The following is a 12604-nucleotide window of genomic DNA, read 5'->3' as shown; positions in this document are numbered from 1 at the left end:
AGTGTTACAGGAATAACAAGGGGGGATTGAAGTGGACTGAGGTAACAGAGGAGCCACCTTCATATTTTTTGGGAAGAAAAGTTGGCTTCATGACTTGGCTCAGGTGGCCACAACAAAAGAGACACACACCAGTTTACTGATACAATAGTGATTTATTTTTCAACACATTAAAAGCCAATGCATGGCATGTAAAAGCCAGTAAATTCAGTGGTGTGGTGTGTGATGTATGCAAGTGAAGGGTATGTAGTAAGTGCAGAAAACATATAAAGATAAGATGAAATGGATGGAGTTAAACTGGAAGGTGGAGGTCCTGGAGCAGAGAGAAAGACTGATTAGGCAGACAGTTCTTAGCTTTAACACACTGCATCCCACAGATGCTCCAGATCAACACAATCAACTACATGCAGAACAGACAAAGACGACCCCGGGGGTGATTGCATTAGTCCAGAAGCCTCAGCAAACATCTGCCACTTTATGAGGTGATGGACACAAGAGTCTTATGTGTTATTTGAGCACCATTCGTTTGATTTGGTTTGTACAGTCAAATTGCATAAAAAATTATACTTCTTCATGAATTCAGCTGCCAAAGTCTGTGCTGTAAGAATGAGCATCCTCCTTAGACAGTAATCCCTTGCGACTGAGGGAAGGAATGTCCATAATCAAACAGTCCTATCTTACAATTTTTAATTAGCCAAAATAGGAACTTCCAGTTTCGACATGGCACAAAGCAGTTGCACGGAAACTCAGCTCCACCAGACCCATAACAATAATAGCCTAAATCAGACATAAACCCCATGAAGAAGCTCGAAATTTGACAGCGGACGTTCCATTACAATGAGTGGCAGCCAGAAGATAAGCAAATGAGACACTAGAATAGTCAAACAAGATTAAATGAAAAGCGGCCAGAAGCAGCTAACGTTAGCAGCAATATCGCAACCCAAGGCTGGCGACGGTGAATTTAACGGTGGGTTGGAGATACTAGCGGAACTGAAAAAGCTCAGACAGGAAAATGGAAAATGGAAAAACTGGACGAAAGAACACGGTAAGCGCTGCAGAGGACAGAAGTTTGCGGCAGGAACGAGTAATGGGCTACTTGATGAAGATAGATGCTAGCTCGGCAGCTTAATGTGACGAGTTGGAAAACAGACTGCGGTGCTAATCAGACTGTACGTGACAGTAGAAGGAGCAGAGAAGAACGACATGTTGGCGATCGTTGACTTTTTAGAAGCACCATTGGGTCTCCAAGAAAACTTGGATATCAGAATTGAAAGAGCGCACAGAGTCCTTGTGCTGAAGCCACAGGACACCGCAGCACGTCAGAGATCCATTATATTTCGTTTCCTGGATTTCAACGTGAAACACGTGGTGCTGCAGCAGGCATGGAAACAATATCCAGTTTCAGGGCTGCTGAGTGTACTTAAAAAGGGAAAACTTAAAACTTAAAACTTAAAAGGGAAGCTGGTACGGAAGGTGATGAAAAAGCTAAACCCAGCGCAACTGAATCTTTTTCTCGAAATGGGAGTGAGAGTGTTCCCCTCTCTGCGAGAGGTGCAGCTAACATTAAAAGAACTTGAAGTGGAGGTAGAGGAGCGGGACATATTGGAGAGTGAATTGATGCAGCACAGGGGGAAAACTCGGGACAGTTGGAGGAAGAACAAACAGGTCAACCACGTGGATGTCAGAGCCTTCATTTATGGAGACAATGAAGCAGCATAAGCTAGTGGAGGGGCCGTGAGTAATAATTAGCCGAAATCATTTATATTAGATTAGATTAGATTAGATTCAACTTTCTTGTTATTACATGTGTACACGTAGAGAGCAACAGAATGCAGTTTCACATCTAACCAGAAGTGCAATAAGCAGTAAGTGTGTTAAATGTAAGAAGACTATAAACAGGAACTACAGCATAATTTTTAGAGGAAATGGGCAGATGATATATTAGGCGATAGAAAACAGATAAAGATCAAGTGAGCAGTGCATGAATAATGCAGAAGCTACCTAATCTTACTAAACTAGTGCAATAGTTGGTACATAGTACTGTGCAGACAGATTGTTTAAATTGTAGAAATAGATATTATCTTCAGACATTTGCCCTAATCCCTCTAAGAGTGCACGTGCATGTAAAAGAGCTGGGTAACTCATCTCATTCTACCACAAACTTATGAATCATCCTAACATGTATAGATGGTAATTATAGTCACAATACCAGCTTCTAATGCAGCACATGTGCAAACCATTATCGAAGGCTGCAATGGGACCTGAAATATCCAGTTCTGTGGTCAAACATGGGCCTACATCACTGAAGATTAGCGTTACATCTTCTGCTAACCCCATAAAAACACTGAACTTTCTAGATCAGCCACCATCTTCTCCTTGCCGCCACCATTTGTCTGAACACAGATTTTACAGGCTGAGACTAAATGAGTGTGTGAAGTAGTTTGTATCTCCTGTGGTCACGCAGCTGCGAAGATTACACTCTGCACATCTGCAGCATCAACAGACCTTGTGGGTGGTGTAAACTGTCACTGAAATGGAGCCATGGTAAACGAGGACAGTAGAAAATTCTAGTGCATCGCCCACCCTCTGCAGCACCCTCTCATCAACCTGTTGTCTGGCCACAAAATCCACTTTCTAGGAATAGTCTGACTGGTACAACCCAGAGTCAGCTGCTGTAATTGAGCAAACTAATGACATAATTGTACAGGCATGACGGATAATTGTGTGCAACAACTACTGAATGAGTGGGACAGTACGGCATTCCACTTCACCCAACATCATTTTTACAGTCCTCAAAAATGATTAAGACTGGAAGAGACATTAATAGCTCAGCTTCCAAGGAAGGCTGCAGCAGAGGAGAGGGGGGAACTGGCAGAGGAGTATGAGCTCAAGAGCTTTACAAGAACCATGTAAAAGACATGCACACACACATGCAGGGGCACCCTTTCTGCAAGAAGCGTGTTTCATCTTGTCCAGGCTAACGTATAAGAATCTGCTGCACTTGTAATTGGCCATATCTGGTTAAAGTTTGCCCATTCATAATAATCATGCATGTGTAGCTGCTATTTATTTTTTCTTCTTTTGGCAAATAATAGTTCCTTTGACCAGTAACTTCTAAAATCTAGTTATCTAATTTGTAGCCGATGGTTTTGCTACAAACATCACTCTCAAAAAGGAAAAGTATATTAAATTTGTAATTAATATTATTGGACTGATAGATTTTCATAAAAATTTAATTAAAGCAGTATTTTCAAAAACATATCCTATAGAACCCTATATGATCATTTTATGTAGCATTCCCGTAAGCAGTTAAACTAGAATCAGGATTGTCTATAATTGTAAATTCGTACCACCACTTATTTCACTTTATGAAATATGAATCACCTGCCACTCCTCTCCTCCACCCGTGTTGGTGATGTGAGCAGCTCAAACTGTTGAAGGTCAATGAAACTGGATCTGTTTCACATAACTCAGGCCTGGCCTGGCTTACAGCTCTGTGCATGAAGCGCTGTGTGACTACCTGGCTTGTAGAGATCATTCGCTGTTTTATTAGACCCTCAATCAGGAGCTGAGAAGTTGAACCTGGAAAAATAAACGAAGAATCATTTAAAACTTGACATCCCAGGTTTTAATTTCAACATTTCTAAGCACCCGATCTGTACGTATCTACAAAATTTACACTTCTCAGAAGTGTGAAATGTCATCGTATCCTTAGTACTCCCATACATCTACACCCCCGTGGGTGAAAATGGGTGAAGTAGTAAAAACAACAAGCAAAGGCAAGGGAATGGATTTGGCCCTGGGATGTGAGATAGACCATAAATCACAAGGTCATGAAAGTCAGACTCAAACACGCTGCAGGTTGATGGATGAATGGCTACATCTGGTGGAGCCACGTTAGCTAAGCTTCAGGTTTGACTTCGGCTGTAAGCAGATCTGCGGAAAGAGCACGTCACCTTCCCTCTCCTGACTTTCCATACGTTTCACACAAACTCACTGCTTCCTCTTCTTCTGGCGTAACCAGCAATCTGGAGGCTCAGGCCACAAGCCTCTCAGCCCCCCTCACTGAGCCCTTGATGGGTCTGAGGCAGACCTCTTTTGCCTGCCTTGAGCAGACTGAGGAACACAGCCTATCTCTGTTTGAATGACTTTAAGCCATTGTGTAAACAATGTGCAGCTGTGAGCCGTACAGGAGACAGGGTTTACCTTAAGTGAGGATACAATTGACTGCAAGGCAGGAATCAGGCATCCGGTACCAGAGCCAAGGCTGCAAAACAGTTTAATGATGTTTTACTTTGAACTTTTTTTGGAAATGTATCATGCGTTAAAGCCAGAAATGAATAACAATCAACATGCTTTCCACTAGTGACTGGACTGGGCATATTCTATACACTAATTACTCAATATAACAAGAGACTATGATCCTTTCCATGTTTAAATTACTGTTTGACCTAAATTACTATTGTGTTTCCAATTCTTTTGTGGTTTTGCTGTCATTAAACGTCCGCATGCAGGAGTTACACCTCTAACATTTCACATTGTTGAGCAGCACGTTTAAACTTTTAGGGCTCACATCACCTTAAAGCAAACAGTCGTGACACTTGCGTAAGTTTATTTTGTTTTACAATTACATTCTCATTCTCAGAATACATACGTGTGTAGAAGATAATGTTTTTTGAGAGAGACATATGACAAAATCAGAGAGTAAAAGGCAAGAAACCAGCCTGCTTTTCCTACTGAAAGTAATAAAGCAGCTTCCTGGAGGATCGGATTCGCAGCAGCTGGCAGGAATTTGCTGTTTTCCTCAAGGACACTTCAGTGGGCTAGATGATTGCCAACAAGAGTGCTTGAATGCTGGGATTCTAGTTGCAGTCTCTGTGATGCCACAAAGCCAAACCAAACATCGACACAAAGACATCAAATAACAGCAAAGCTCTCAATTACACAGTCTAACAAGATGTGAATCTCATTTTTTTCCCCCAGGACTTAGGGGGCCCTTTCTTGACTGTTTTGTACTTTTTCATTTGCATGCTTACTGCGACCACTGCCAGCAGATATTTAAACAAGGAAGCAGTCAGGCTTTTTTTTTTTTAATCTCCTGTAAATATTAATTTTCCGTCCAAAACAGATGCTGCCTTGTGCTAATCCAAGATTAGTTGATTCGAGCTGAATTTAGAGCGAGTTGTAAGTCAGCATCAAGCTGAAAAGTAAAGCTGGTAATGACTGTTCCTGTCATTGCGGCTGTTTAGGTCTCACAAGGCATGGAATGTGAGCTGCGCAACCAACACTTCCAAGAATAATCTGAGAAGATAGTGGTGTTTTTGAGGGTCTCGGCCAGAATGTCAGTAGAGAAACAAGTAAGCTCTGGCTGTGGTGAAATACTGTAAATTTCAATCTCTCATAGGTAAAATTTGAATCCTCCTCCTCTGTAAAAATTATACTATTGTGTAAAAATCACACATTATATGTTTGAATTATCTATCTTAAAAATTCTACAAGTTTTGTCACACTGATACTGAGTGAAATTATTAATAATTTGTCTTTTCAAAGTAATTTTTCCTCGAGCCACAAGGGGTTGCTAAGTGCATCACCCAAATGGATTGAACAAAAAAATGCATGTTATACCAACCTGTAAACATGATCCAAGTGCAACCTGCCAGAAGTGTATCTCTGCAAGTCAGCCGGGAAAATAAATGCATTTTTCCCCACACCTTTGTGGTTTACAGTCTACAGTTTTCTCTCTGTTGGGCCTCACAGACTTACATGGTACACAGGAGAAGAAGGAAAGAAAATAAAGTAGGAAGCTTCACCAATTTCTGAGACAAGAGGAAACAGCCAGACTGTTTCAGGGGGAGAAACAGGAGGAAGAGGATGGATCGATTGAACGAATCAAGTGATAACTTTTCTGGAAGATTGAAGAGGAGCTTGATGCAGGAGGAGGTGGGGCTGAATTTTTACAAGTAGCATCAATCAAAAGCTACAGTTATATGGCTTTTCTATTGATTCTCAACAGATGGACACATGTACAGAGTCTGTCCACACATATTCACTGGAGCGCATGGATAGGTCACAGTGAGCCAGAGAACGCTGCATTTGCCAGCCTCTCATAGATGTGGCTAAGCACTTACTTGGGTAACCTCCAGTAAACTGTGTGGAAGAAGATGGAACACATCGCCCCCTACAGGTACTGTCTCTCTACGCATGCATGCACCTATTATCCCCTCCTCCTTTGCCTCACTCATAACTCCTGCGTGTCTCTATGCTACAGTGACCCTGGACCTCAGAGCAGCTGGCCTGGCTCTGAGGTCTCTTACTGGGAATGGAACAATCTGGATATTTCCGCCATTAGTTCTTCTCCTGGCAGAGAGGGCTTAAACACAGGAATACACTGTTGGGATTTTCTGGTATTTATGCAATGTATGTACAATAGTCACATGATTATAAGTTACAGACTGTTGATGCTTCAGTCTGTGACAGTGCAATGGGAGAAAAAGTCTCAAAAACAATTAAAACAAAAATTACTTTATTTATTCAACATCACATTCAGTACACACAGAGTGGATTTGTCGTTAAACCTCACCAACAATGCGTTTTCACACCTTCCCTTTTCTCTTGTGACATAAACACACTGTCCTCACTAACAATCTCATTATCAGCCACCTCTGGCCTCATAGAGACACTTTTCCCTCCATAATGTCATTATACAGTTCATTAGTAATAGCCTCATACCGTCCAGCGCAGCTGTTCAGAAAATAGATCTTTTCACCCGTGTGTTGTGGCTTGTATCCTTCCCTCTGCAGACGCATCTTTTGAATTTTGAAAGTTCCTGGGAACGAAAGTGGAAAAATAAGTTTGCACATGACATTTTTTGATAGGCTTGTGTTTAAACGTCCTTCCGTGAGTGTGTCACCTGTAGTGTCAACAGATGGCATGAGTCGAAGAAAGACAGGCCGTGCGTAGGAGGGCAGAGCTTTTTGTACGCCAGTCAAGAACGAGTCAAGGTCTATGCGGCCTCCTGGAGGAGCTAACGCTGCCATCCCAGCCTTTCCCTCCACACCTGCACACAGACAGACAGACAGACGGGTGAGTCACTGAATAGGAGACTCTAAACAGCTCACATTTTCCAGCTTGACTGTGTCATCTCATCCCTACCTGGTACGGACACACCATAGACGGCTACATCAGTGTGTCCCAGCAGGCGGCTGAGGACTCCCTCCACCTCTGTGGTGGAAACGTTCTCCCCTCGCCATCGGAACGTGTCTCCGCTGCGGTCCCTGAAATACATGTAGCCGTATTCGTCCATCACCAGCACATCACCTGAGGATGGACAGACAGAAGCAGAAAAGATAGCGGTCATCAACATCTGCGCCACTGGAGGTGAAAAAGAGCAGACAGATGTTGTCTGTAGTGATAATAATTTGTCTTTGCTAAGTGGTTTAGTAGTGACTCACTGCTCACTCATTTTTTTTTAATAAGCTGTGATAATGTCTAAGACTTCTCAGCATAGTGCATTCTGTGTCCAAATTACGTGAAGTGTGACTGTGTCTCTATGTTATTGCTGTAGCCATGTCATTTCAAAGAATATGTTGCGTCATAGTTTTTATTAATGATAATTCAGTGCATTTCCCATTAACAAAGAGTTGCAGCCTGCCCAATCATGAACTGAACAGAAAGTAGAAGGCACCATGGAAAGGCTTTCCTAGTCACAGGCATTTAAACCTGGAGACCTTTTGATGGTGGATGCATCTAGAGTGGGAGATAAAAACATGTGGGGAAATCCAAAGCAGACATCACAATTACTCATGTTTCCGGCTGATGTTAAAGCGTCTGAATCAAAATCCTGGGATCTGGATTACTCCCCAAGATTTAATTATTCAGTTTTTTTTTCAATGTATTTATTTGTTCTTTTAATTATAGTCATTCTTGTGTTAAATGACTGTAAATATATTGCATAAGGTTTGAGTTTGATTATGGTTTTATTGCTTTGTTTTCATTTTGTGCCTGTATTAGGTTATTGGTGGTATCATCCCATCTCATCTTCTTCTACCGCTTAATCCTGCACTAGGGTCGTGTGGAATGCTGGAGTCTATCCCAGCTGGCATCGGGCGAGAAGCTGAACAAGTTGCCAGCCTATCACAGGGCTTGGCTGTGTCATGGACTAAGTAATTCTGACATTCCTGAAGTGTTGTGTGGAAAGAATACATCAACACATTAAAAGAAAGTGGGGGGGGGGACACTTACCTGAGACATAGGCAGAGTCTCCCATCTTAAATACGTTGTGGGCTATTTTTTTAGTGGTGGAGTGTTTATCAGCGTAGCCGTCAAACCTCCTGAGTGGATCGTTGTCGCTGATGCGCCCCACTAACATGCCTGGCTCCCCTGCATAGACAGTGAGAGGATTTGTTTTGGTTCAACTGCAACATTTGGCCTATTTCATACCGCATGTGTGCGTGTGTGTGTGTGTGTGTGTGTGTGTGTGTGTGTGTATGTTTGTGTGTGTGTATGTGTGTGTGTGTGTGTAACGTTACCAGGCAGACAGGGTATACAGAGTCCCTCTGAATCCCTGAGCAGCTCTCTGTTATCCTCTTTCACCCTAATCAGTCTGATGGGGTAAATGTTGGGCAGGATGCGACTACTGAAGCCACACGCCCCCACCTGGATGTGTAAAATATGCAACTCATACATGAAAGGATACCATTCTTGAAATCCAAGTAATAGCTTATAAGGCATGCAAGTTATTTAAAGAACGTCCATGCAAGCTCACCTTTCCGTCCATATTGATGAGGCTGCAGTTGCACTCAGTGGCGCCGTAAAATTCCCCGACTCTTTGAATCCTGAATCTCTGGACAAACTCCTCCCACACAGAGGGACGGAGGCCATTTCCAAATGCCACACGGACCCGGTGACGAGCCTCCGATGGACGGACAGGCTGGGCCAGAAGGTAACGGCAGATCTCACCTATGTACTGGATTACCTGGATGTGAACGCACAGAGCACACGGAGGCCCATCAAAATGGAGCGACCTCCCTCGTGTGCAGAGCTGGCTCAGAAGGATCAACAGAGAGAAACCTGACCTGGGGCCAGACACAGTTATTGGAGCAGTGCGTACTCACAGTGCAGTTGTGTTTGACACAGTCGTCCCAGAAGCGACTGGCTGAGAACTTCCTCCTGATTACAACAGTCACCCCGAAAAGCAAACACTGTCCTACACCCATGATGGTGCCTGTAAACAACGACATGAACACACACGTGCAGCATTTCACACCAAGAAAATAAAACTAATTTAATTTGCTGATGTGTATTATTTGTTCACCAAGATGTTGTCTTTTATCTGAGCCAAAGGCAGCAGAAGACATGAGAAAAAGAGGTGGTTTTTTTTGGCGACATTAGTAATATTAGCTGATATTTTAAAAGCGTTTTTTTTTTTTTTTTTTTTTTTTTAAATCAAGTATTTAATCAAACAGAGTGAGGCCCACCTGCAGAATGATAGAGGGGAAGGCAACTGTAGATGATGTCATCACGGCGCAAGCCAAAGGAGTGAAAACCAAAGGCAGCAATCCGATAATATCTGAGAAAATAAGACGCATTATCACTTCATTTTTGTAAATGTTGCTGTTAATGAACAAAACACTGATATTATTCCTCAAAATTTCTTTACTCAGATAGAGCTTATTCAGTTCAGGTTAGAGCACAGATGAACTCACCTACTGTGCACCACTATAGCTGCCTTTGGCATCCCTGTTGTACCAGACGTATAGATGTAAAAAAGTCTGTCTGCAGGAAGAGAGAAGAGGAAGGTTTAGACCTCTTTGTCTTTTGTTTGTTTGACAGCGCTTCACATTTGTGTGGTATGCACCCGGACTCCCCCCTGTCATTCCTTGGGATGTCTCTGTCTCTCCTTTCCTCTCTGAGCCTGAGACCTTGAGCAAGCAAAGACTTGAAGAGTATCAACACAGGAATGCTACAACAGCGAAAAACTATACTGATAAGTTAAATTAAAAAGAGAACAATTGTTTCACAAGGACACAAACATGTGATCTAATAATTCTAATCTAATCTAATCTAATCTCAATATAATGTGTCACATCACATGAAAAGACAAATATTGATTTGTTTTGAAGTGGGGTGATGATTTGTATTTGAGATATGAGTTTGTGCAAGTCAGATGTAAGCAAGCAAGGTGAGACTGGATTTTGGCAGTGAGCGTTTTACCCTTACGTGCAAAGACTTGCCAAGGAGGATGGGGAGGTGTCGCAATCGCAATATTGTAAAATGTAATGTGAGTGCATGACATGACAACAGGATTATACCCCCATGCACAAACACTGCACAGCCTCACCGTTAAATTCCTTCCTGGGTTTGTAGCGTGGTGGGTGTGCGGGTGAGCGGGCCAGCAGGTTGTCCAAGCTCTGAATGTAGACGTTGCAGAGCTTCTCCTCATCCTCCTGCTTACCACTTCTGAACAAAACCATGTCTGTCTGCAAAGAGCCAATCACCTCTGCCACAGCTGGAAGACAGTCATTAGTCATGTGTTACAAATTCGTTGTTTTCTTTAACTGAAAAGAAAAACAACAGTTAGATTTTCTGATATCATGTTATACCCCACTTAACTGCTGTCAACTGCCTAATTTGCTGACATGACTTGAGTTCAGGAACAAAACCACATGCCATTCTATCTGTAACTGTTGCCTATAAAGGTGTTTCCTCTCTTTCTTCCCCCTTCTTCCCATTCCTCCCTGTTGCTGTTTCCATGTCGCTCTTTCTTTAAACGAACCAGGGAGATAAGAAGCCAGTTTCCTGGGATGTGCCCCCACCCTGAATCTTGCTCTCTGAGTTCCTCAATGCCTCAAAACCATCACCATTTTTTTTTTATTATTATTATTTTTTTTATTATTGGACAATACAATACAAACAATACAGAAATGAAGTATGAACAATGTGTGTTTGCGTGTGTGGGTGAGACCTTTCATGGTGTTACATTTGATAATTACATGTTTACCAGCAAATTATGAATATAATAATAAAGGAATAACAATTATTAACCCATCTCCACTTTTGACATCCTCATCTTCTCTCTTTAACTCCATTTATCTCACCGCTTGGACCATTGTCATCCCTCCATCTCTTTCACTGAGATCGTCTCATTCACTGCCTCCTTACGGTCGGCAAGTTTCCCCCGCTATGTAACTGCATTAACGATATCTTTACTATGGTTTCCCACCTTCAGTCATCTCTGCTCCAAACACCATCGCTCGAGCGCCGGACACGCGGATGCAGTGCAGCAGAGAGTGCTGTCGGAGGTTGTAGTTGATGTGTGCAGCCTCTACGCCCACCATAGCCAGGCCCAGCCACAGGGCCACCACTAAAGGTCGGCTTTCCATGTACAAAGCCACTACATCACCCTCAGCCCAGCCCTGCGCCAGTGCCCAGTGGGCCACAGCATGGCACCGCTCCTGGAGCTGCTTAAAACTCCAGACCTGCAAGAAAATGAGCCGGGGGCATGAACCGGATCTCCATCTTCACACAGGTCCAGATCCAAGTGCAGCTTAATTCCCGGAGTCCTCACCTCTCCTGTAGCCTCGTAGATCAAAGCAGGTTTGTGTGGATGCAGTGTCACGGTGCGGGCAAACAGGGAAGGGATGGTGCTTTTGTTTCGCAGATTGCAATACAGGGAATACCTCACTCGCAGTATAACGGCCAGACACCTTTTAGGAATGAAGGAAAAGTTAAAAACAGGAATTCAGAAGGCAGAATGAGAGCGACAGCCCAAATGGGAGGCATCAAGACAAAACAAGAGGAAAAGACTTGCATACACTAGGTCTCTTTTGATGGTGCGTACAGCTACATGAATGTTTTTCCAGGATCCCCTCCACACCAAGCAAAACACCAGCCCCAGCGACACGCTGCAGAGCCATGGGACGGACGGAAACCACACAGCCCCCAAGACACAGAGGCTCAGTAGAACTCCGCTCGCCAGATGCATGATGTGATCTGTGGGGACACAAACGGTGACTTCATGCACAAACACCATCAAAATATTTGTTGAGGGGAGGCTTACCTGTCCAAGAAGTTTAAATGTCCCACACAAAGGGAATAGAAATAACAGCAGCAGTCTAAAGAGATGAGTGAGAGATTAACTGTTTAGTTGAGACACACTGTCAGGAGCAGCTCAGCAGAGCTGTCAGTTCAGCAGTGAAATGCCTGATAAGTGGCAGCATGCAGCTGAGAGCGGAGCAGGTTTCAACCCATTGCGCTTGCGTCACTCTACGGAGGGTGTGATTCATTACTCCTGGAGGCCACATGTCATGTAATCTGAAGATGTAGTAAATGTCAAATCTTAAGACTCAGAATAATAGTATTTAACAGGTAGAATGCCACATCAGCGTTGTGGTAAACTACTGTAGGCTTCTGAAGTAACACAACTATAAAAGAAGAAGCACCGGTGCTCCAAATAAAGTAAAACAACCACATTCAAAACAGGGATTTTCCTCGTTAAACGTACAATGTACACAAACATACACCTGTCTTATTACATAACTTTGAATGTGAGATGAGTTTTCGAAACTTGAGGTTGGTTGCGTATGTTTAAATGTTTTGTAAGTGAAAT

At 43.0% G+C, this 12604-nt stretch overlaps 1 protein-coding gene across 1 annotated transcript; it reads right to left on the bottom strand.

Annotated features, from left to right (window-relative positions):
- Positions 1-6503: 6503 nt before the first annotated feature.
- LOC125000945 (long-chain fatty acid transport protein 1-like) lies at positions 6504-12218 on the bottom strand. The gene is made up of 14 exons (XM_047576724.1): positions 12056-12218; positions 11811-11988; positions 11564-11702; positions 11219-11474; positions 10337-10504; positions 9702-9771; positions 9474-9565; positions 9111-9220; positions 8762-8971; positions 8526-8652; positions 8239-8376; positions 7150-7314; positions 6908-7054; positions 6504-6823 (listed from the first exon to the last, which is right to left on the bottom strand). Exons 2-14 carry the CDS (start codon positions 11978-11980, stop codon positions 6666-6668), a joined length of 1950 nt encoding a protein of 649 aa, XP_047432680.1. The 5' UTR covers positions 11981-11988; positions 12056-12218; the 3' UTR covers positions 6504-6665.
- Positions 12219-12604: the final 386 nt, after the last annotated feature.

The sequence above is a fragment of the Mugil cephalus genome, chromosome 2 (genome assembly GCF_022458985.1).
Source record: "Mugil cephalus isolate CIBA_MC_2020 chromosome 2, CIBA_Mcephalus_1.1, whole genome shotgun sequence".
In the NCBI taxonomy this organism is placed as follows: domain Eukaryota; kingdom Metazoa; phylum Chordata; class Actinopteri; order Mugiliformes; family Mugilidae; genus Mugil; species Mugil cephalus.
This window is presented reverse-complemented; position numbering and strand designations above follow the sequence as displayed.